At 37.1% G+C, this 25684-nt stretch overlaps 2 protein-coding genes across 4 annotated transcripts in view; both read right to left on the bottom strand.

Annotated features, from left to right (window-relative positions):
* LOC141381111 (zinc-binding protein A33-like) overlaps positions 1-25684 on the bottom strand; it is a 397850-nt gene that overhangs the window by 338668 nt on the left and 33498 nt on the right. The gene's annotated exons all lie outside the window — the stretch shown is intronic.
* The window catches only part of LOC558300 (E3 ubiquitin-protein ligase TRIM39), a 30687-nt gene continuing 8038 nt past the window's right edge, over positions 3036-25684 (bottom strand). Inside the window, exons 4-7 of one of the 3 annotated variants that reach the window (XM_073943938.1) lie at positions 9463-9684; positions 9174-9196; positions 8962-9092; positions 3036-7590 (exon numbers count right to left, since the gene is read on the bottom strand). In XM_073943938.1, the coding sequence (XP_073800039.1) occupies positions 7106-7590; positions 8962-9092; positions 9174-9196; positions 9463-9684 (861 nt within the window). In that variant the 3' untranslated portion in view covers positions 3036-7105. Of the gene's footprint in view, positions 7591-8961; positions 9093-9173; positions 9197-9446; positions 9685-19986; positions 20886-23695; positions 23789-25332; positions 25510-25684 lie in introns of those variants that run through there. The other 2 variants (XR_012400730.1, XM_073943939.1) reach the window with 2 other exon arrangements.

Here is a 25684-nt window from a genome sequence, read left to right as displayed (position 1 = left end):
CGGGAACCACCAACATTAATTACAGCACCCTAGACCACACAGAACCTAAAAGGTACACTTTCAAATTTGAGTTTATAAAAAAAAAAAAATACAAAAAGCGCAGACAACATATACAGTTATTTTAAACACTTTTAATAGTGTTTTATGAAAATTCAAATGGTTTTCTTTAAAATGATACCAAATTTTTGCATTTACACCTCTGCATGTGGATTTGGGAAGCTTTTAAATTTGGGTAGGCAAAATCCAGGCGGAAATCCCTAAATAGCAGCAGAGTTTAAGTGGTTAAAGACGCAAACCCCTCACTGCACGACAGCTGCACCTTCAGCAAACCTCCTAATATCTGCAGCAAGAGAGCTTTATGATTGTTTATGAGCGTCAAAAGTGGCTGATCTGTTCGGCTAAATATTTGACACCGTGTGTCAGCATATATTAAACGATTTAAACGATATAACTAAAGAAATGTCCACTGTGCTGAGCAAGAGCGCTTACTGGACAGCGCATCATCTATGATGTAAGTTTGCCCAGGTCCGATTGTAATGTGAGTGCGGGCCGTCGGAGGAGAAGGGAGGGGCGACAAGCGTGGTTTGGCTTGGTTCAAGGCAACTGTACATAGTGTGAGTACACCCTTAGACTCAGTTTGTAGGTGAATTGAACAGTAGAGAGGCAATATGATGCCAAAACCCTTTTGTACCGTTCACACTAATGTTATTAACATGAACATAATACTGACAAATAAGGGATTATACTTCCAGTTCTTTGCACAGCACCAAATAAATACCATGAAACAACACTGTAATGCTTTGTAATGAATATGTTTGCCTCGCCTATCTATCTCCATATGGACAACTCTTCCGGTGTGGTCAGTTTGTTTTGTATGTAACACACGCTCTTACCCTGTAAAGAGCAGTAGTCGAGGATTTTTTTCCAAGAAGGAGTGATAGGATTTAAGTACTAAACACTGATTCACTTAACTCAATACATGTATAGCTATTTAACCATAATCAAAAACAACTTTTCTTCCTTGTTTTCCTTCCAGTGTTTTTCAACAGAAAAACTTAAGATCTCTAGCACTTTTCTGTCAGATGAAATTGAAGACATGCCAAATGGAATGTTCCTGCTAGTAAGGAATCCTGCACACGCGCTATCTGTTCAATGGTGGTGAATCCAGCGGCTGTATCAGATCAGACATAAAAAAAAAACAACAACCTGCATAACAACAGGGCAAAGATTTAATTACATTAAAATCAATCCTATGCTTTTGTTAGCTTCAAATCTCTGTTGTTTCACTACTGGCTTCTATTGGACAATAATGGTATTCACTTATTCACCGCCTAAACATTAAATAATTCAAACTTATCTACAAGGCTCAGCAGCTACAAGTATTTTTTTTTTCGTGAAATTGTCTGGTTGGCATTTGTAAAAAAAAATCCACCATAAGCCATTAGGCCTACTTTTAATTTTATTTATTTATTTAGCCTATTGTAATAACTTTTGTTCAGGTTACACTTTCATTTTTAGGGCTATGAGCAACAACTCAATTTAAAATCAATATTCTATCGATATTCTGTATTTTAGTCATTAAAATAGGCCTACAAATAGCAGTATAGCCTAAATTACATATTTAAAAAACTGATAATTCAGCCTATCTGTGAGAGGTTGGTCCGCGGCAAATCCACTTGCGCACTATACCCAGGAAGCAAAGAATTCTGCGGGGACTAGATCTCACAATGTTTTTTACAATTTAAATGCTTTTTCATAACATAAAGTATCTAAATGTGTGTTCTAAAGGTTTAAATGACGAGAGTTATTAATGACAGAAAGAATTTTCAGTTTTGAGTAAACTGAGGGGACACAAATTATTTCATCACGTTTATTAAATGTTCAGAAAACTTCTGCATAAATCAACACCTTTTATGTTGTCATTATGAGTTAATATTTGTAGAATTTTTAGGGAAATAATTAATTTGATAGATTATAAAATAAAGCTGCAACAAAACTTACAACATTAAATAATAACTACAATACCAAACAACTCTTTTACTGTTTGCGACTGGCCTGAAATGGCATTTTAATGGTATTTTTTGATCGCTTAAACCCTGATAATTGCTCTTTGTAGCTATATTTAATTGTTTTTTTATCTGTTTTAAAATAATTTTGTTATCTTGCAGCAGTAATATGTTTAGTCAATTACTAAGTTTCGCCACTAGATGTCAGCAAAGGTGCATTTTGTGTGCAAGATCATCAACGACAGAAAAATTCTAGAGCTAAAAATACTGTTGCTGCGTCCCAATTTACACACTATCCGTCCTAAATAGTATTCAAAAATACAACAAGTATGTCCCAAACCGTACTGTGTTGAAAAGAGTGTACCGTCTAAACTCTAACCCCTAATATTGCGCGTTGAACATTACAACTACAAACTCTGAGGTAACGTTAAAGTGTAAACAAACTACATGGCGGACTTCAAGAGACCAACAATCAAGCAGAGATGCTTCAGTAAAGTTGTTTAAATGACTGTTAATTATTATCTAGCCAACTGGAAGTTTGTTAAATCATGTTTTCTGTGTTTTATTCCATCTGCAACAACAGTGTGAACTCCTTTAAAGACCTGTTTGGACATTAACTTCTTCAGAATTGTCCAAACACCTGAGGAGATTACTCTGCATGAAAGATGAACCTGCTGCTGCTTCTCCAGTAAGGTAGGATGATGTTTCATGTACCAAAGCCTGCACACTTTTCTGTTACACACTCAAAAGTATCTACTTTTTCTTTTCAAATAGTACATAGGCCTATTATAGTATATGTATTGAGTATATGCACAGCTAGTGTTTCTTTTCTTACCGATTCACCGACTGTTTTTCAATTTCATATGGTTCCCTTTACAGCATTAATGTTGTGATGTAATTTAAATACAATCAATTCAATAGACTTCAGTATTCATTTAGTTGTTTGAGTGTAAACTGAAATGAAAACCCATTTACATGCACGTGCCTGTCAGGATCAGCAGGTGAGCACAGAAACAGCATTGAATATACTGGGGTAAAATAAATGTTCATATTTTAATGACATGGCACAGGAAAATTTAATTTATGCAGTGTTTCTTGTACATTCTGAGACCTCTCTATATCATATATCAAACAGACAGTGAAGATCATTGATTTTTCAAAAAGAACAGACCATAATCGTGACAATTTTGTAACTGTTCACAGTAAGCGCTTGACCCAGGTTACTGCAAAATTAAAAGTCCTTCTGCACACCAATGCTCATACCCTATTGTGTCGCAGCACGTGCCTTTAGAAATTATTTGGAAACTATGGACACATTTTAACACATTTAACCATTTCAATACATTTAACTGTAGTCTTAAACAGGAAAGGATGAATATGAAACAAACAGAAAATGTTTTAGAAATATCCCCCAAATTTCTAGTATTCTTCTAGTCATTAGTTTTGGAGAGCAACATTTCAAAATGTCAACTAGAAAGACATTTTAAGATCCTCATGTGTTTCTGATAAACAGATAAAATTACAGCAGCGTAATTCAAAATCGTTCACTGTATTTATCCTGTAAAACTGTCATTACTAAATACTGTAAAGACATTGATTTGCATTGAACTGTCTCTCAGAGATATTTTGTTGTTATGATGATTCTGTTGATTTAAATGTTGGTGGATTGTGAATTTACACCTTATGGAAAATTCCTAACACACAAGAGTAAATGCAAAAATCAAAGAGTAAAACTAGTTTAACTCATTTTAACTAGACTGGGATCACTACTTTAATAAGTAAAAAGAAACAACACGTAATAGCAAAAAACACCCTAAACACTCACTATGAATCACTTGCTGGAATAGTTTAAAAACACAGATAATTCAGTGGCAAGGAAAGCTTAATGTGCTGCAATTTAAGAAAACACACAGGGTTACAAAAAGCACCAACAAATTAAGAAAAGAACTTCATCAGTTTGACAGCAAACATGTTGCAAATGTGCACAACACAAACAAATTAAGAAAACTCACTGCAATTTTTCTGAACACATGCAAATAGTAAAGTAACGCAAAAGCATTGTTTCAAGCAGACCAAACAATGTGATGGTCTGACAGTAGGGATAGATTTTAACAGCGAACTGTAGTTCTGCCGAGTGACTAAAAAGTGATCCGCATGATGGTAAACAACTGTACATTTCTAATCAAACCATTTTTTTGCAATCTCATACTAAAAACGTTAATAAAGGCAGTGCTAATAGCTATAAATGTGGGAGAGTGTTGATAATAGCCCCTTTCACACAGTGATACCGGTAAATATCTGGAAAATTTCCGGAACGACTTTACCGGTATATTTAAAAAAGCGCTGTTCACACAGGCGAGGACGTTACGGAAATTTTCCGGAAAAGAGCGTTCACACATCCATTCCAAAATACCGGTAAATTCTGACATCATTCACCACAAATGAGCTTTAAACGGCTGCGCTTGTATTTGTAAACATTTGACTAAATTAAAAACTCTGTGGATGATCAATATTGTGAACAACTTTCTCAGGATCACTTTCGCATGTCGAGATGTTCATAATATGTGCGTGCGCAGGCGCTCATAGGCGCACGCAAAGCTTGAAGGTAAACAAACTACGGCTTATCATAAGCATCTCATCGATGATTATTTACACAGTTGGCATAAAGAAGAACATATAAACGTTATCTAACTAACTTCTAGCAGCTAAATGTGTCTGGAAAAATATTCAAAGGCTTTTATCCTCACTAACCGCGCGGACGTAAATGCGTCTGACTGTTGTGATTGGCTAAAGCAGACGTCTCACGTCAGCACGTTCTAGACGTGCACGCGCTTATTATGGCAATCTTCCTTCTGCATTCACACAGCGCAGCGTTCCGGCAAATTACCGGTAATGTTACAACTTCTCTTTCCGGAAAATAGCCAGAACGAATTTACCGGTATTTTCAAAAAGGACCTGTTCACACATACAACCTTTCCGGAAAATTGCCGGCAATTTTTCGGAAAGGTCTGTATGTGTGAAAGGGGCTATTATGTGATTGTATTGTATTGCTATATGGAACAATTAAATGTTGATGTTAAATCAAAAGTAAATCACAAATACTTGAAAATGAGATGATTTAATGATAATAATTCTCTATGGTTACAACTGAATTAATTACAAGATAAATGTATAAAATGATCAAATATGAAATGATAAAACACATGATAATAATTGTACCCAGCTTAAATTAAAGTTACCAGAGGTAGAAGGAGAGACAGGGGGAGGGAGAGAGAGACAAAGAGAGCAAGTAGGCCCCAAAGAGCCAGAGAAGATAGACTCCAGAGGAGGAGAGCAGGAGAGCGCAGACTAGGAAAAGACAGGGCAGGAAAAGAGCCAGAGCAAAGTTTACAAGCTATTTTGTCTCTTTCTTTACCATGTGACCAAAGCCCAAATACTGAGACATTCAAACTGACCAATCAACATGTGATTACATCGTAAAACCCCTAATGTCCACACACCAGGCCCTGATCTTGTATCTGCCTTTGGAATTTGTGTGAGCCTTTTTGGTAAAAAAAAAAGACATAAACAAATGCATATGATAATTTTCATTCCTACAAGTAGGAATGAAATAATATACAAAAAAAAGGATTCATGTAATTAGGATGTTAAAATAAACAACAACAACAACAACATTCATAAAAAAAATATAGTAAAATTGCACATATATGTGCAGTGACTCAGCTGTGACTTTATTGGGAATTATTTTCCTCAGAAGCTGCAGACACAACAGTTATTAAATCAAAATCAAATCAAATGTATTTATAAACTAAAAAAAACAACAGAATGCAGTAAAAAAGTCTGCAAAAATCCCCAACACAAAACACATAAATGAAACTTGCATTTAAAAGAAGAAAAATGTATTCATCGAGCAGGCTTGCAGATGTTAATGTGCTCAAAAAAATGGGTCAAAATTTGTACCTTAATAAATGTATAAAAGTCACCAATTACCTGTGTGAATTGTAAAAAATACAAATAAAAAAAGTTCACCGTTTGCCTACAAGAAGGAGATATAAAAGTCCTTAACGAAGAGAACTGATAAAAACAGACTGTGCATCACTTTTCATGTTCACCAGCACAGGTGACTTTGTGTCTGTGGAGAACACTAAAATATGACATGAACAAGGAAATATGACTAAATAATTATAAACAAAATACAACAAGGCTGAAATGTGAACAATAAATGTATGAACTTTGGTTAATTTTGCTGACTGATAAACTACACTGAGGGTGGCTTTTATCCATTTTGTTGTAAATTCACAAACGACAGAATGATTGGCCAGTAAAGCCTTCTCTGTTGGCCAAAACACTCAGAATCCCTAATTTATATATAAAAATCAATCTATCAATGTTTATTAAAATAATAACCTGTTCTTTTTATTTGATAGCTTTTGTGTCTTGGTTTTGCTGCTTCTAGTTGTTTATTATTTTATTAGTGCTTTATCAGCCTTGAGGTCAGTAATGTGCTTCATGCAGCTAGTGTTTTTCAGCCACTGATAAACTTCCGGTGAAAGATTATAATGTGACTATTTTCAATTTCATAAAGTTTCTTTTACAGCATTGATGTCATAATGTAAATAAAATATAACTGGTTAAATAGACTTAAACATGAAAGTGTGTTTAAAAGCAAGCGCTGTCAGGAGCAGCAGGCAGGCTGGTAAATTTATGGTAAAATATGAACTGCTCTGAACATGGAATTTAATGTAGTGCTTCTTATTTGGCATGAGATCGATCAGACAGTGATGATCATAGATTTTTTTTAAAGAAAAAACAGATCTTAAATGCAGCACTGTTCACCGGAAGTGCTTGAAATGGATTACTGATGATTAAAAGTACCCATTATATAAGAAATGTCTTTGTATGATCACTTCAGTTTGGCTTTGGTTTCAATCAGGTCATAAATAAAATAACTAGGCATATCGAACGTGAAATCAACAAATAAAAAAAAGAAATCACTGATTTGTTGTTTAACAGCAGTATGTGAATGTCAGTGTCAGCCTAACTCATGTCTTGTGGATTAAATAATGGAAACATGAAAACTTAAAGATCCAGAACTACATTTACTCATCACTCAATCTCAAGATCTTCAGGGAGTCGAGGGTATGGAAGAAAGGAAAGACGGTCTCAGTGAAGGTGGTTGTGAATGTGTGTAGAGGTGTGTTTTTTACAGGATCAGAGAAAGACACTGCTCCATTATCATAGTCCAGTTCAACTCTTACACGCTCAAGATTTTGATTAACAGAAAATCCAGCCCATGCGGTCATACCATAATTATCATAGTGAACACTCCAGTTATCAGACTTAAAGACATCACCTCCCTTTTTGTGGTTTGATTCTGTCATTACTCCAACAGTCCAGAATTTACTGTCTTTCACCTCCACATCCCAGCTGTGCTTTCCTGAGTTATAACCCTTTAAAGCCAGAACATACGGATAGTAGGGTTTCACTGGAGTATCAGGAAGATTCTCTCTCCTCTTCACGCTGGTCAGATCATCAGACACAATGAGATGTTGATGAGCTGTTTTTGGATCCAAAAGCACAGGAGCTGAAGAGACACAATCAACAACTGCTTTAATCTGATGCTCAATTGTAGAAACCCTTTCAAAGATCTGATGAAAGAATTCCTGACAATACAATCCAAGATGTTTATGAATATTCTTGAGTACATTTCTTTATAATTCCTTAAGTTAGCATGAACTCAGAATGTACTCTTCTTAATTTTCTATGTAAAACTGTTGTGTTCTTAATAAAATATTGTATGTGCCCTCATAATCTATGCAAGATTGATGAGTGATAGTAAGGGTGTTATGGTACAAAGGTGCTTAGAAGTGGCTCTGCCATGTTGCAAACGGAAGTGAGCAACACTAGTCCCGCCTCCAAGTTCTTCTGATCTACTACCTTTGACAGACAGTTTGTCGAGAGAGCACTGCTGTATGTGAAAGATGAAATAATTTTATCTTCACACGCTTCTAAAAGACACAGTGCTGCTACGCAAGTAAGTCTGTATTCTAGTCTTCTCTATAAACACAGTTGTTGTCCGCTGCAGTTGCTGTTTTGATGGACAGTGCTGTATTTTCATTAAAAGATTCCAGTTTTGAAGCTTTTATTACACAATAAATGTTTTTTCTGTTGTTTAATAAAAGGGCTGAACTTAATCTCTGAAAGTTTATTGCAGTTTCCTAATTATACATTTTTATTTTTATAATAATTTCTTGAGGGTAGGGTTATCAGTCCTTTGGGACAAGATTTTCAGTCCTGAGGCTATTTTTCCTTTAGGATGGGGTTATCAGTCCTTTAGGCAATACCCATCTTTCAACAATCCACTTGGTTCTCAAAGAACAAAATCATGCAGCACCCTACAATTTTTTCTCATTTCAGGAAGTGGATATATGCCACGATAGTGGAAGACAAGACTATCGTTTCATGGTGAAAAAATTCATGGTAACAATAATTTTGCTTTTGGCCCAGCCTAAATGCTCTCATTGGTCGTGATGTGTGATGATCAACATCAAAACGAGGACGGATCAAAATGACAATAGTAATAATAACTGTGTAAATGTACACTAAAAAAATCATAAGTGTTACTTAATTGATGTTTTAAGCCACTAATAACAGCATTAATAATGCATTAAGTTGCCCAGTCCTGATAAAAATATGATTATTATAAAAATGTATTTATATCAGAACTTTAAATTAATAGGTTTCGTCTTACAAACAGTACTGTAGAACAGATGTGAGTTCTTTATTATGTCCAGATGTTGGATTAGTAGATACTGAAAGGTGTTTACGTTTGGTTGATGACATTAATTATACACCAGAAATAAATCATTTTTCACTCATTGATAAATTAAATAATTTAGCAGTTTAGCATCATGAAAACAGTATAGGCAAGATCAGAGAAGTTCTGTAGACTTACTGTCCTGGAAAAAGCTATTTATCGTCTCCTCCATCTTTTTCTTGATGTTGGACATAAAGTTCCACAAGTATCGTGACACATTTATTGAAGCTGCAGATGGCAGTTCTGGATCCGGCTGTGAGATCTGGACTCTGGAAGAACATTCAGGAGTCAGAACTGCAGTGGCTTTAGCTCAGAAGCAGAGAGAGCAGAGACACCAGCAGATCACTCACCTTTTCATTAAGACATCAGCCTTCTGCAGAAGAAACAGACAACTGATCATCAAGAGCTCAATCAATCAATCAATCAATCAATCAATCAATCAATCAATCAATCAATCAATCAATCAATCAAACAATTAATCAGTTAATCAATCAGTTAATCAATCAATCAGTTAATCAATCAATCAATCAATCAATCAATCAATCAATCAATCAAACAATTAATCAGTTAATCAATCAATCAGTTAATCAATCAATCAATCAATCAATCAGTCAATCAATCACTCATCTGGAATCAGACCTTCAGTAAGCAGTCATCACTGGTTTTCAGCATCTCCTCTGTGTCTTTGATTGCATCTGTAATAGTTGAAATTTGACTCTCGATCTCCTCCACTGTCTTCTTCATCATCTTCTCCTCTTCCTCCCTCAGTGCAGCGATCACTGCTTGTTTTTCCTCTTCAAGTTTCTGGCGAAGTGTCTCAAACTGATGTTCAATCTGTTTCTGTGTTTGTTCAACCTTAACCTTTTAATTAAACAACATTGATGATAAATCAACAAACATCATTAAATCAGCTCACATAACGTCAAACATGTACATCAAACATTTAAAAGACGACGATTCTGCACATTATTAACAAAAATGTAATAAAACATTCAAGAAACAATAAAATGTTTCTTGAATCTCTTTGATAGAGGGATTTTGAGCCATTCTTCTTGCAGAATAGTGGCCAGGTCACTACATGATGCTGATGAAGGAAAACAGTCTGAAATATTCAGTCGCTCCTCCAAAGTCTTGTTGTTATATTGGTGCATTATCATCCTGATACACAACACCACCTTCAGAATACAACGTTTGAAACATTGGGCGCAGATAGTTTTGTTCTTCTTTGGTTCTCGGTGAAGGCGGTCACACTTCTCTTCCTTTCCGTCCCTTATCTTTCCTGGCTGGCTCCTCTTGTCTCGTCTTATTCTATCTTTGAGGCGCTCCGTGCCCTGCTATCTAAATGAACAGGGAATTATGGATTTGATCAATTGTTCTCTGAACACACCATCTTCTAGACTAGACGTTTGGGCTTGGGAGAGCCCACTTGTCCTGCCTGGACGTTTGCAGCTGGATACGTGACGGACGGGTGGGAGAAGTAGCGCGTCATGTGCCTGGCTGCTCTGCCCATACCCGTCAACCCTCCCGTTTTTCCCAGGATTCTCTCGTATTTTACCGTTCTATCCCGCTATGATCCCGTAAAGGTATTTTCCCATATTTCTCCTGTATTTTCAGTCTTTCTTTGAAGGGTGGCAAATAGACATTAAAGAACCGAGCCTCCCTATACACAACCCATACCGCCGAACAACTAGGGGCTCCTTGTTCTTAAATATGAGTCTGTTCTGTGCTTTTGCTTTGTTTAGGCATGAAAACACTTTAAAAAAATTTTATAAAAACGGCCCGATTCCCTTTCCTTTTCCTTACAGGTGCTGTCACCCCTCCTATGCAATCCTCAAAACAGTCATATAATGGTGCTTGACTGTCCGCTGACGTGCTCCATAGTGATACATAGACGCTGTTTCCAAAGTGTTAAATATAAACTGTTTGCTAATGTATTTGCTGCTAATGTATATATATATATATATATATATATATATATATATATATATATATATATATATATATATATATATATATATATATATATATATATTTAGCACTGTCAAAATTAACGCGTTAATGCATGCGATTAATTTTAAATAATTAACGCGTTAAAAAAAATTAACGCAATTAACGCAGTTCAGGTTTTTTTTACTTCCTGTTGTGGTGGACGTGTGTTCAGCATGCAATAAATGTGGATAAGACCAAGGAAGCACTTTTTGAAGGCAAGTTCCAGTATAAAACAATTAGTTGCATCACAAGTTATCCAGAGTTTCATGCAATTTCGGGTGTTTCATTTTTAACTTTCGACATCTGTTGTAAGTTGATACCGCATGGCGAACAGAAAGAAAATCCTCCGCATTTCGTGACTCGGTGTTCCTTTAAGGTAAAGTTCCTTTTAAGGCTACACGGTAGAATTTTAATAAGAGTATAATCTTAATCATATTAAAATCGGAGTATTGGTGTCTTGTGTAAATACTCAGAACGTCTGGTGAAGTCACGAGCTGTCAAAGACAGGGCATTACTCTGCCTTTCAGCACGAGCCCTCCAAGTTTAGCGTGTTTCCTCATTAAATGCAACGAAAGCGTATGCTTCGCGTTGTTGTGTCAGAATCCTTGTGAAATACAGTAATACTTTAGGACGCTTAGTTTAGGACGCTTAGCAAATTTGATAAACGTGATCAAGCGTGTTGAATCTGAGGGGAGTCGCTCCAGTATGGAAGGCCGTTGGGGCCAAAACGTCTGCAGCGCGTTGTGTGTGTCTGTCTGTGTGTGTGTCTGTGTCAGGCCTGTTGAGGGGTGTCAGGGGTGGAGTGAGCGACGTATCTGAGTAGGGGCGAGAGGGGTTTGCAATGTATTTAACGACCGGTTTGCAAGAAATGATCATTCATTTGCGGGCATTTGGGAGTCTGTGCACTTGCGGGATACTCCTAGTCTTAGCAACTGGATGAATGTAAAGGAGGATTAAGCTAATTTTTTTCTACTCTATAATTAATGTTCTCAACTCTCAGCAATAAAACTTTACAATGAGTGCAACAGTTTGTATTCTATAGTTTATTATTATAATTGTTCATTTTCCAAATCTGCAATTCCTGTATTTTGGCATTTTTTTGCAGTCCACTTACAATCCAACATGGAAATCAATGTTTTCTTTATTGGCATTGATTGTTTTGAAATTTAAATGTCATTAACATGCCTGTGTTTTCATTTCTGTAATAAATATGGTTGTCAAGCCAGGATCTTGATGGTTTATTGTGGGTATGTTGTTTACATGAAGAAATCTGTGTTACAAGTTAAACAAAAATTCTATTAAACTATAATATTTTGAATTTAAATATTTTTTTCTTGCGTTTACATTAATTTTACATTTAAATAGCCAAAATTACAAGTTTCAGTATTTTAAATGCGATTAATCGCGATTAATTTTTTTAAAAAGATGCGATAAATTAGTTAATTTTTTTAATTGATTGACAGCACTAATATATATATATATATATATATATATATATATATATATATATATATATATTAGGGATGTAACGGTATCAGAATTTCACGGTACGGTAATACCTCGGTATCAATGTCACGGTACGGTATTTATTGAATCATTTACAGGAAAAAACAAAACTTATGAAAATACTCCAAAAAAGTGCCAAAAGTGTCAATGACATACAAATTAGCCATCTATCTGTAAGCTTTGAAACAGGAACTTCAATTTTAATAACAAAAAAAATATTAAACCATGTAAAAAAATAAAGTTTCAATTTAGTATTGTTGAAAACTCATCACATTCAACATTTAATCACTCACTCACTTAGATAGAGATGGGTTTAAAGGAAAATTATCATATAACTATAATCTGGTAAAAGCTGGTATCTCTGGGTATTTACAATGTCCCCTGCAACAGAAAAAAACCCTCTCATTTGGGACTGAGGTTTCTGGCACAAGAGAGATATGACTTGGCCCAGGTTGACAGCAGTGGGTAACGTTGTGCATTGTCTTTCCCCCACTTGAGAAGACAAACCATGAGTGAGATAGAGGTCTCATGTCTGCATCAATCTGAACAGTGTGCTGTGTTTCTGCAGTCCCCATGACTGATTATTAGTCCTATTCCCCAACTTGCAGGCACGTGCACACACAGTGCTCAACCTGTGCAGTGCACATGCCCTTTTTAGTCTTGGATAGAAAGTTCCCTTCCAAAATGATCAAAAGTGCCCCCGCGACGCGAAATACCCTCCGTCCCGCTTTACAGTAAGTTACGCGCGTGACAACACAGCTGATAAGAACTCGCGCGACAACACCACTATTCACTACGCGCGTGACAACACAGCTGATAAGAACTCGCGCGACAACACCACTATTCACTACGCGCGTGACAACACAGCTGATAAGAACTCGCGCGACAACACCACTATTCACTACGCGCGCGACAACACAGCTGATAAGAACTCGCGCGACAACACCACTATTCACTACGCGCGTGACAACACAGCTGATAAGAACTCGCGCGACAACACCACTATTCACTACGCGCGCGACAACACAGCTGATAAGAACTCGCGCGACAACACCACTATTCACTACGCGCGTGACAACACAGCTGATAAGAACTCGCGCGACAACACCACTATTCACTACGCGCGCGACAACACAGCTGATAAGAACTCGCGCGACAACACCACTATTCACTACGCGCGCGACAACACAGCTGATAAGAACTCGCGCGACAACACCGCTATTCAGTACGCGCGCGACAACACAGCTGATAAGAACTCGCGCGACAACACCGCTATTCAGTACGCGCGCGACAACACAGCTGATAAGAACTCGCGCGACAACACCACTATTCACTACGCGCGCGACAACACAGCTGATAAGAACTCGCGCGACAACACCGCTATTCAGTACGCGCGCGACAACACAGCTGATAAGAACTCGCGCGACAACACCACTATTCAGTACGCGCGCGGCAACAACACCCGCTTTAGGGTTTTCCAGCTCTTTTTGATCCCCGCTTCTAGCAGCACACTCTATTTCCGCATTACTGGATCTGTAGCGACAACAAATCCGCAAGGGATTATGGCCAAGCCTGGGCTGATGGGAATTGTAGTTTCCGGTACCTCCCGTTCGCTTCATTCGCCTGAGCAAATTTTCTCAGAAGACCTATAGTTTTCCTGAGTCATGCGACTACGGTAATATCGAAAAAAAATAATATTGCGGTATGACGGTATTTACAATACCGTTACATCCCTATAATATATATATATATGCGCTTGCACGACTACTTGTTTCTGCTAATCGATTTCTTTTCAAAACAACACTCGAGTTACTCGACTACCCATGGTTCGAGCTACTAGTTAAAAAGACACAAAGAAATCCTTTTCGATAGTAATTCATAGCTGAATGCATTGATTTCATAGAGCTAATATAAATTGTCAAAACATTATATTACTTTATGTTAAAGAGTAATATAAAAATAAAAAGCTGCACGCAACATTGTATTTTAACATCTGCGTCATAAGCTTCAGGTATATGGGACGCAAACTCATGTTCATCCTGTAATACTTTAAGCTATTAAAGTAACTTTATTATTTTTCTGCCGTAATAAGAACTAAGTGAAACTTAATTGTTAAACCAGTTCGGAAAAATAAAAATAGTTTTCGTCAAACGATACAGCTGACCCGCAAAAAAAAATTTAAAAGCCTAAATGAATAAATAATGCATAAATAAAAAGTTGAAATTGAAAATACTTAAATGAAATATTTATAATACAAACGAAAATAAAAGAAAAAGGCTAGGCTAATTATTGGATTTTAATTATTCATTTGATGTAGGCTATAGAAAGTAAAAGTAGCCACACCCGAAACCTAAAATGCGTCCCAAAAACTCAATCACAACGCAGTATTTATAAAACTAATTAAAAGATTAATAAATTTATTTTGAGCAATAGGCTAAATCTTATTCAATCATTTAATTTCTGCTACGTTTCAACAGTTTTACTCAGTTCAACAGCTTTAACAAAATGAATGAATATATATACTTTAACCGGCCTGAAGATTATGCAAACGATCATCATCACAAGAGACAATAGTCTATTCAGCCAAACAGAAAATAAATGATAAATAAAATATTTATAAATAAATTATTTAAATAAATGAAAAAATATATGTTAAAATAATAAATAAAATATGCGCAGACACAGTAAAATAACAAATGATTCAATGATATTTTAACATGCAGACATAATGTATGAGAAAAAGTATTTCATATTTAAAAGTCATAGCAAAAAAAAAAAAAAAAAACGATAAAAAATGATAACCCTGTCTTGTAGTTTGTCATTATATATTACTCTGTTTTCGACAGAAATAAGGGATAGAATCTTACTTAATCCGGCTTTATACAGAACACAAGTCATCCCTGCTCTCATCCTCTAGTCAGTCTTTGGTCAGGCTCATGGATCGCTGGTTTAAATTTAGAATTACAAGCGCATCCACGTGAGGGATGCAGGTTGCTCTTTGTTCTGTTACAGTGTTGCCGGCCAAAGAAAATTTCTTTCACTTCGTGTGCTAGGGTTAGCAAGAAATGATTTCGCTAGCTTGGATAGTAGAGGAAACTGATGTTCATTACATTACTCTGTGTTTCTGTGGCGGCAGGCCTTTTTTATACAGATCTACCGAACACCTATGGCATGATTTCAATCTCTTTCCTTGCGCGCAAAATTATTAAGATAAAATCATAATATGCAGAGCAATAGACCTTTATCTATAAAGTATACTTATGGAAACTCTTAATCTAACTGGAAGCTATGTCGTGTTTGCTGGCCTCACGCATCACGCACCTGTCAGTCAGTCAGTCAGTCAGCACGTACTGTAACCCTTAAGGGTTAAACAAATGATGCACACACAGTAAAGTTTGCGCTGTTATAATTCACGTACCTTTTAATCTTGAATTTAATCCTCAGTTGTAGTTGGAAGCTTTAACCTTGGATAGTGATGTTTGTTGGATACGTTTGTCGTTTTGATGTCCTTTATGGTAAATGCATGCTGGAGTAGTCGATTGCTTCTGAGAGTGCCGACTAGTGGTTGAAGTAGTCGATCGCTCGACTAGTCGACTAGTCTATGCAAGCCCTAATATATATATATATATATTATATATATATATATTATATATTTTCTCTTGTAAATAATAATAAAACATTATTTACTATTTAACTGTTTAATTACAATGAAACAGCTCCAAATGAACATATTTAGTAATTTGGGGGATTTTTTTAAGGAGTGGGGAGGCATATCCCTTATTTTCACATCCCAATGTTGACAGGTGGATATTGGAGGATATTGAAGATATCTATCTATTCCCTGGCGTTTCGACGATTGATGAAAGCGGTCAGTGCTGCTCAAAACCCCACCAAGCTGGCCGGCTTGATTAAGGGCCTACTCACACTATGCTATCCGAATCATGCCCAGGCCCATTTCCCAGATCGTTTGAGAAGTGTGAGTGCGCTGAATTGGGCTCAGGCACGGTTCACTTGGCCGGGCCTGGCCCGGTTGGAAGAGGTGGGCCTGAGCATGGTTCACTTGGGCTTTGTGAGTGCAAAACGCGCCAAAGCCCGAAACTGAAAGCGAGACGTGACTTTAAGGGACTGTTTCATATGGATTTATTAATCATTCTTACTGTTCAGTGAACGCAAACTGCCGTCCTTTATTAAGGATGCAAACCCCTCACTGCACGACAGCTGCACCTTTAGCAAACCTACTAATTCCTGCAGCGAGAGGACTTTATGGTTGTTTATGAGCCCAAAAGTGGCGGATCTGTTCAGCGAAATGTCTGACTGCGTGTCACCTCATCCCTAAGGACTGTTTAGCGAAATATTTGACGGCATATCAAACGACTGAAACGATATAACTAGAGAAATCTCCACTGTGCTGCTGAGTGAGAGAGCGCTTCTCACTGAACAGCGCAGCATCGATGAAGTAAGCGCGCCCAGGCCAGATCCTAGTTTAAGTGCGGGCTGTCGGGGGAGACGGGAGGGGGGACAGGCGTGCTTTGGCCAGGTTTGAGGCAACTGTACATAGTGTGAGTACGGCCTAAAACAGTGGTGAGCAGGGTCATTACTAACCAGACTATGTTCTTAGACCGCAAATTGAAAAAAAAAGGGGTGAAACTAGCGACTTTGCAAAAAGATTTGGCCAGATCTGACGACTAGTGAAGGACATTAAATATCTGTGAAATTGGCAGACATTGACCTAAAGTTGAAAAACTTTTCTTCTCTTTCGGCTCCCCTGTTTTTTTTCCTGCCAGATGGCCTCGGCTGGAGCAAAACAACATCTCCTGGATAGCAAGATAAGTAGACGCTCTGAAATTCCTGCTCCCTATCAAGGACACCTGTTGGGACTCTACAGGCTTACACACACACACACACACACACACAGCTATAGATAGACAATCACCACCTAGCCCCTCATCCCACGCCTTCGTGTGCGGGTCTGTGACCAGCGCTCTTTAGCTGCAGGACCGGATGGCTGCCCGCCCTTATTTGACAATATCCATATGCCCTGTTCCTATTTCCTGTTGCAATGTTATGTCTATTTCTATGGGTTTATGTGCTTGACTGCTGGGGCTTTTTTCCCTGATCTCACACTGCCCTAATTCAAGAGCAAGGTGAGAGGGAGTTTTTTTTGCCTCCCTCTACTGAAATGTATGCTACTTCCTTTTTCTAAATGCTACCTCCTGTTGACCTGTCTTCCCCTGAAATGTGTTGTTTGTTTATGATTTGGGGGGGTCCAATTTCACTATATGACAGTGTATGACAGTGACTTTAAAAGTAACAAACCCGCCACTGTAAACATTGCTGCGTCTCTCCCAGACGAGCTCAACTCATTCTACGCCTGCTTTGAAGCGTTCTCCTGCGGCCGATACAGAAACTGCCAGCACACTCTCTGTTTCTGCAGCGGACGTAACGAGAGCTTTCCGTCTTGTGAACATCCGAAAAGCTATGGGCCCAGATGGCATGCCTGGACGTGTACTTAAAGCATGCGCACACCAGATAGCGGGAGTTTTCACAGACATCTTTAACCTCTCCCCATGCTTTAAGACAGCTACTATTGTGCCCATACCGATATCAGCTAAAACCACATGCTTGAATGACTGGCATCCGGTTGCAGTGACACCCATCTTCACAAGTGCTTTGAGAAGCTGATTAAAAAGCACATCTACTCTGTACTGCCCGCTCACATTGACCCTTTGCAATTTGCATACAGGAATAACCGCTTCACTGATGATGCAATTGCTTTCACCTTGCACACTGCTCTGTCTCACCTGGAAAACAAAAACACATATGTGAGAACGCTGTTTGTGGACAACAGCTCAGCATTCAACACCATAGTGCATGCCAAGCTTGTGGTAAAGCTTCAGGTTCTGGGTCTACACAGCTCTCTGTGCAACTGGATCCTGGACTTCCTGTCAAGCAGACACCAGGTGGTCAGAATGAACAACATTACCTCATCTTACCACTGATCCTCAACAGTGGTGCTCCACAGTGCTGTGTTCTTAGCCCACTCCTGTACTCCCTGTACACACATGACTGTACAGCCAAACACAGCTCCAACGTCATCGTTAAATTAGCTGATGACACAACGGTGGTGGGCCTCATCACCGATAATGATGAGACGGCCTACAGAGAGGAGGTGCACACTCTGATGCAGTGGTGTGAGGAAAAACACCTCTCACTCAACATCAGCAAAACCAAGGAGCTGGTGGTGGATTTCAGGAGAGAAAAGAGAGAACACACCCCCATCACCATCAACGGGACGCCAGTGGAGAGAATTAGCACTTTCAAGTTGTCTTCGAGTCCACATCGCTGAGGATTTGACATGGACTGCCCACATGGACGCAGTGCTGAGGAAGGCAAAACAACGCCTCTTCTTCCTCAGGCGTCTCAGGAGGTTTGGAATGAGCCCCCACATCCTCCGCTCGTTCTACACCTGCACTGTGGAAAGCATCCTGTCTGGCTGTATCACCACCTGGTATAGAAACAGCACCAGCAGCAATCACAACGGCCTACATAGAATTGTGCGAACTGCTGGACGCGTAGTAGGAGGTGAGCTTCCCTCCCTCCAGGACATCTACACCAGGCGGTGCATGAGGAAAGCCAAGAGAATTATCAGCGACTCCAGCCACCCAAGGCATAGACTTTTCTCTCTGCTACCCTTAGGCAAACGGTTACGCAGCATCCGATCTGTATTTTGCAATGTCATTTTATTTGCACTATCTGTATTTTGCACTGTCTGGAGCCAGCACCTAAGCTTTTCACTCATTATAACACACGTGCTGCTAATGATGTTACAATAAAAGTGATTTGATTTGGATTTTATTTCTGTCAGCTTTACATTTATGACAGTTTGGCGCCATCTAGTGTGCGAGTAATGCGCAGGTATACTCTATCAGCTGTTTTAGTTTCTGTCAGTTTTGTGTTTAATTTAATAATAATAAACTATTACAGCTCAGAACAATGTGTTGTCTAATTTTTGTGTCAAGTAGCTGTGTAATAAGCTATAAGCTAATAAGTACCTCCAGGATGGTTGTTTTTCACAGAATAAAGCCCTTTAGACATATATATCAATGCTCGGCTTCGTGTCGGGGTACCGATATGCCTGTTGGTCTTTATTCTCTGCTAAGAACGTTCTGGATGTACTGTATTCTGTACTTAACATCAACATGCAATGAATTGTTCAGAATACACTGAAAAAAATGATTCATTGGATTTACTTAATTTTTTTAAGGCAAGCTGTTGCAAATAATTGAATTGAGTTAAGTCTAAGCAAACAATTTTAGTTGGATTTACTCAATTTATATGTGTTGGATTTAAACAATCAAATTAGGTTGGATTTACTCAATTTATATGTGTTGGATTTAAACAATCAAATTAGGTTGGATTTACTCAATTTATATGTGTTGGATTTAAACAATCAAATTAGGTTGGATTTACTCAATTTATATGTGTTGGATTTAAACAATCAAAATAAGTTGGATTTAATCAATTTTATTTAGTTACATTTATGCAATGAAATTCATTTAGTTCACTATAATTTATATATGTAATTCCTACTTACATCTATTTATTTTTGATGTCTAAAATGAACATTAAACTGCTTGCAAATACACTTTGAAATGACATTTGACCACATTTGTTTTGAATTCATTTTAATGACTTTTTAAGATGCATTTTTTAACAAAACATAAATCACTGCCTATAAATGCTTTAGCAGCACACCATAAAACAATAAACAGTTTGTACAGCACATTTAATTTAAACCAACACATAAAAGAAAACTATATGAAGTCTTAGAGCAAACTGCAATACTTATGATACACACACCCCAATACACAAAATAATCAACTAATTAACTTAAAAAATTAACTCAACATATTGAGCAAGTACAAGTTGTATGAAATGGAATAAATACAAAGTTTATAGAATGCACATGCTCTCTCTCTCTCTCTCTCACACACACACACACACACGCACGCACGCACGCACACACACGCACACACACGCGCACACACACACACACACACACACACACACACACACACACACACACACACACACACACACACACACACACACACACCATTTAAAACAAGTTCCTACAGCTAATTAATTTTGCACACAAAGAAAACTGAATTCACTTATTAAACAATTCCTACACTAAACTGCAATTTGTATATGATATACATTTGGTTGTTGAGCATTTATCAACACTTCAATGCTTAAAATTACAGTATCACACTGTTTTCCAGTATGAGAACCTTTGAGGAGAGCTTGTCAGAGTTCATTTGCACAAGTACTTTTTGGGCAAACTCCAAATAGTATTTGAGTTCTTTTGGGTAGGCCAAATCAAGCACATAAATTGCCCCCAACATCAGTGCACAGGCTTGTGCAACAGATTTTATCTGTTCAATAATCACTGTTCCATCCACAACGATGCCAATGTCCTCATAATCTCCTCTTTCCTTTTTGATGACACATATGGCCATGGTGGTGTTTGTCAGGTCCTTCAAAAATTCTTCTTTTTGGTTGCTCTATATTTAAATAAAAAGAAACCATTATTAGACATTGTTTTTGAAACATATTTTGTAAAAAGTCAGAAGAAATCAAATGTAAATAAAACCAAAACCTTAACGGCCCTCCCCACACCCACATTGATACCTGTGAAATATTATAACAATCATTTATGATTGCATATCGGCGAACATATATTTGAGCATGATCTGCAAGTACGACTTCTTCACAATTATTTACAGGGTTTATTCAGGTTTTATCAAGGTAAATTTAAGATCTTTTAAGACTAACTAAAAAGAATTTTGGAAAAAATAATTGAAAGGCAAACAATACAGTAATATGTTGAAAACTAAATATAATGTCAAGGAAACATTATTGCATTATTATTTAAATAATATTACCCAAGGTTTAAGGCTTGAAAACCACAGATTTGGCCACTTGAATGTGGAAATACCTTCTGATCAGACCCACTGTATATCAATATACCTGGTCATAATTGTTCACCTTAACCCTTCTGTATTATTTAAATTTACTACCCTTTCCTTATGTTAGTTGCTGTTTTTTTTGCCCCATTGACTTCCATTATAACATTTTTTGGATGCAAATCCATGACAGCATGTAATCACGCATTGTTGATGGTTTTCTTCCCTTTTCGGTAGATGTATATTTTGTCATTTTTACTGTTGATGATCAGTTGACAGCATAACCATTTAGATAGTCCTGTCCAAAAAAGTTTCTGGCTTTTATATGGAGTTCTTTGGAGTATAAACAGTAAATGATAGTGTGTGTGTGTGTATGTGTGCATAAATACACTTACTATGTTTACTATATGTCTGAAAAAATGTAAATAAGCAACTTTCAAAACAATGTGTGCAAAAGTCTCACGCACGCACGCACGCACACACGCACTTACACACACACACACACACACACACACACACACACACACACACAATACTCCGTATAACTCTATATAAAAACCACAAACCTTTGCAATGTTTTGCTCTGCAACTGATGATCAACTATAAAAATGACAAATTTTACCTTTTCCTAACAAGAAAAACCAATAGAGATCGAAAATATTCAATATACTGTCATGACCTTGCAATTAAAGAATATTGTTATAATGGAAGTCAATGAGGCAAAATCAGCCACAAACATAACAAAAGAGTAATACATTTGCCCAGAGTGTATTGTTGAGGTTTTTAAAAATTTAAAAGCATTTTCCCAAAATATGAGTAAAAATAACATGTCACCAAAAATCATTTCATGAGCTCAAACAAAGAAATCTGTCGCAAAATTAATATCCTCAACAGCACACAAGGCTTAAGAATAATTATGCACAAGTAAAATAAACATCAGCGAATGAAATTCAGTAGAAATGTCACACCTTGATGCAAAATTTAAGACTTTTTATGACCTTAAATTGTAAACATCTAATTTAATACTTAAGACTTTTCAAAGACCCACAGGACCTCTGCAAATAATAAAAAAAAAAGTACAATAATAAAACAAATTTAATTGGACAAATTAATAGACATGTATATTTATTTAATTAGTATTTTTACGTGTCATTAATTAAACCAAAATAATTCAAATATATTAAGTATATTTTAAATTTATAAGTAAATATACAAATTTAAAACTTGAATTCATACTTTAAAAAAACGTCATGTTTCATTATTAGATTAAACATTTTTGAAGAATTATTCAGCAATACATTTTTGATTGTTAGTACGGCCACCCATTGACCTAAAAATGTAATTCAAGTCAAGTTGCTTTTAAACAGTAATTTTAATCTTAACATAAACATAAATTTTCTCTTTTTTGGAAAAAAGTGGTTTACTTGTAATTCTGTGACTATTTGTTTGTAATTTAGAAATAATAATACTGTTTAGAAAGACTAAAACAGGGGTGTCCAAACTCCTTCTTGGAGGGCCAGTGTTCTGCCGATTTTAGCTCATCCTTGCAGGCGTGTTGAGGCAAGATAGTTTCTAGATCACCAGGTAAGAGCTTGATTAGCTAGCATAGGTGTGTCTAATTGGAATTGGAACTAAACTTAGCAGGACACAGGCCCTCCAGGACCAAGCTTGGACACCCCTGGGCTAAACAATGAATATCTCTGGGGTCAAACACAGATCTGAACTCAATGCTGAGAACGTCAAAGGATTAAGAAACATATGCAACTTTTAATCATTTAGTATTTTTAGGCATACTAATATTAGGCACATATATTGCGATTTTCAAAAAGTATTACATCGCTTTGTAAATGTTTATTATTACCATTTGTTGAGTCTCCCAATACTATTTGATATAGTCAAGCGATGTGATGTCACACTCAACAAGCTGATAGTTTTCTCACGGTTCAATAACAGTGTGTATTACCATTACAATGCAAGAGTTTGAGGCAAAAGATAATAGGTTGCTCTTACGCGTGTAGTGACCAATGGCATTTTTTTTAACTTCATGTACAAATATATGGAAATAGAAAGCATTTGAAAAAAGAAAAAAGCCATTGACATACAGTGAAAACACTATTTTCAAATTCTTTAAAATTATTAATTTTGTTTTTGAGATATTAAAATATTTTGTTCATTGTTCTATTCATACTTTTGCATTGAATTAGTATGCAACTTACTTGCACGAATCTAGCAAGTGTTTGTGCAGCGCAATGTGATTTGAATAGACCATAATGTATTCAACATTAGGTTCACCTATTAATTCAAATATGGCACTCAAAAAAGTTTGTTTGTCTCATTGGCCACTGTAACCCCACCCTCAGTTCTTTCTTATAGCCCAGGTGCAAGCACTAGTACTATGATGCACTCACCATGTATTCTTTCACCAGGCATGCCTCATCCTCACCAAGGTAAGTAAAGAGAGCTTAAAGAATAGACGCTCTTTTGACATGGACATCGGTTGTCTGTAAATAATACAAATTTGATTAGTTAAATACATAAATGACAAATTGGAAAACGTTAAGAAATGTATTAGATTAGATTAAACTTTATTGTCATTACACATGTACAAGTACAATGCAATGAAAATCAGTTTATAAAGTGCAGATATAGAAAAACTTTAGTGATATTTACAGATGGATGTACTATCAACATTATATACAGGTTGTATTAGCTATGAACAGAGATTTAAAATAAATTATTATATGTACAGGTTGCTATTAATAATCAGAAGTGTACAGATAGATAAACAATTACAAGTGTACAGTATATGTATAGTTCAAATGAATGAATCAGTCTAATGTAGTGCAATGAATGTGTAATTTTTAAATGTGCAAATGTTAAATAGTGCAATGATAATGAGGAGTACAAGTTATGAGGACAGTGGGGGTGTATTAGGAGGGCAAAATAATTAGTGGGGGATAGAGTTAAAAAAGGTACAGCTCTGAGGAAAGTGCTGTTCCTTAAGGCTGATTTATACTTCTGCGTCAAACGCACGCCAATGCTACGGCGCTGATGCATAGCCCTTCGCCGTGGCCGTCGGCGTCGCTGACGTGTACCTCTCAAAAAATGTAACTACACATCGAAACGACGCGTAGCGCAAGCTCTGTGATTGGTCGGCTTGGTAGTGGCCAAGTGGACAGATGATGTATCTCCTCCCTGTAGGCCGTCTCATCATTATTGCTGATTAGACCAATCACTGTGGTGTCATCTGCAAATTTGATGATGTTGGATCTATTCACAGGCCTACAGTTGATAGTAAAAAAGAAGTAGAGGAAGAGGCTCAGCACACAGCCCTGTGGTACACCAGGGTTAAGTGTGAAGATGGTGGAGCAGATGTGGCCTGATCTAACATTCTGAGGTCTTTTAGTCAGAAAGTACATAATCCAGTTGCAGAGAGACGTGTCGATATCCAGGTCTCTAAGTTTAAGCATTAACTAATGCCGAGTTCAGACTGCATGATTTTGAAAGTAGTCGTTGCTGCTTTATTTTCACTGCAAGATGGATCGGCGACAGGGACTTGAACATTGCATGACTTTACAATAGGAAGAATCGCCGACAACTTCGTCTAAACTACGTCTCACAACCCAAAAACCATCTGTTTGACCAGGCTGTGGATTAATGCTAATATTGCAAATAATGTTAAATTTCTTACACAGACCAATCGTTTCACTTTACAGGACCTTCATCAGGAGCCATGGCTTTAGATTTGGACTTTATTCTTAAACTGAAAAACCCATCCTCATTCGCTGCCATTATTTGAATCACCATGTACCATAGATTCAGCTAAAAATCATCAGTAGTGTTATATTAACATTAAGTTAAATAAATAGTAATTTATTTTCTTCTCGGCTTAATCCCTTTATTAATCTGGGGTCGCCACAGCGAAATGAACCGCCAACTTATCCAGCATGTTTTACACAGCGGATGCCCTTCCAGCTGCAAACCATCACTGGGAAACATCCATACACTTTCATTTACACACATACACTACGACAATTTAACTTACCCAATTCCCCTATACCGCATGTCTTTGGACTTGTGGGGGAAACCGGAGCACCCGGAGGAAACCCATGCGAACGCTGGGAGAACATGCAGACTCCACACAGAAATGCCAACAGATCCAGTCGAGAATCGAACTAGCGATCTTCTTGCTGTGAGGTGAGAGCACTTCCCACTGCGCCACCTGTTAAATAAATATATTTTTAAAAATAAAAAGAATTAATAACTGAAACCAGCTCAAATGTTATCGATTATTTATGTCATATGCCATGTCCGGAATAAAACACGTTACCGTAATGTACAACTGTTAGTCATTTGAGACTCCTTTATTACAGCACTCCCACAAGTTTCTCTCTTGC

Source organism: Danio rerio, chromosome 3, assembly GCF_049306965.1.
Source record: "Danio rerio strain Tuebingen ecotype United States chromosome 3, GRCz12tu, whole genome shotgun sequence".
NCBI classification, from domain to species: Eukaryota; Metazoa; Chordata; class Actinopteri; order Cypriniformes; family Danionidae; genus Danio; species Danio rerio.
The sequence above is the reverse complement of the archived record's forward strand: the minus strand, read 5'-3'. Positions and strand labels throughout refer to the sequence as shown.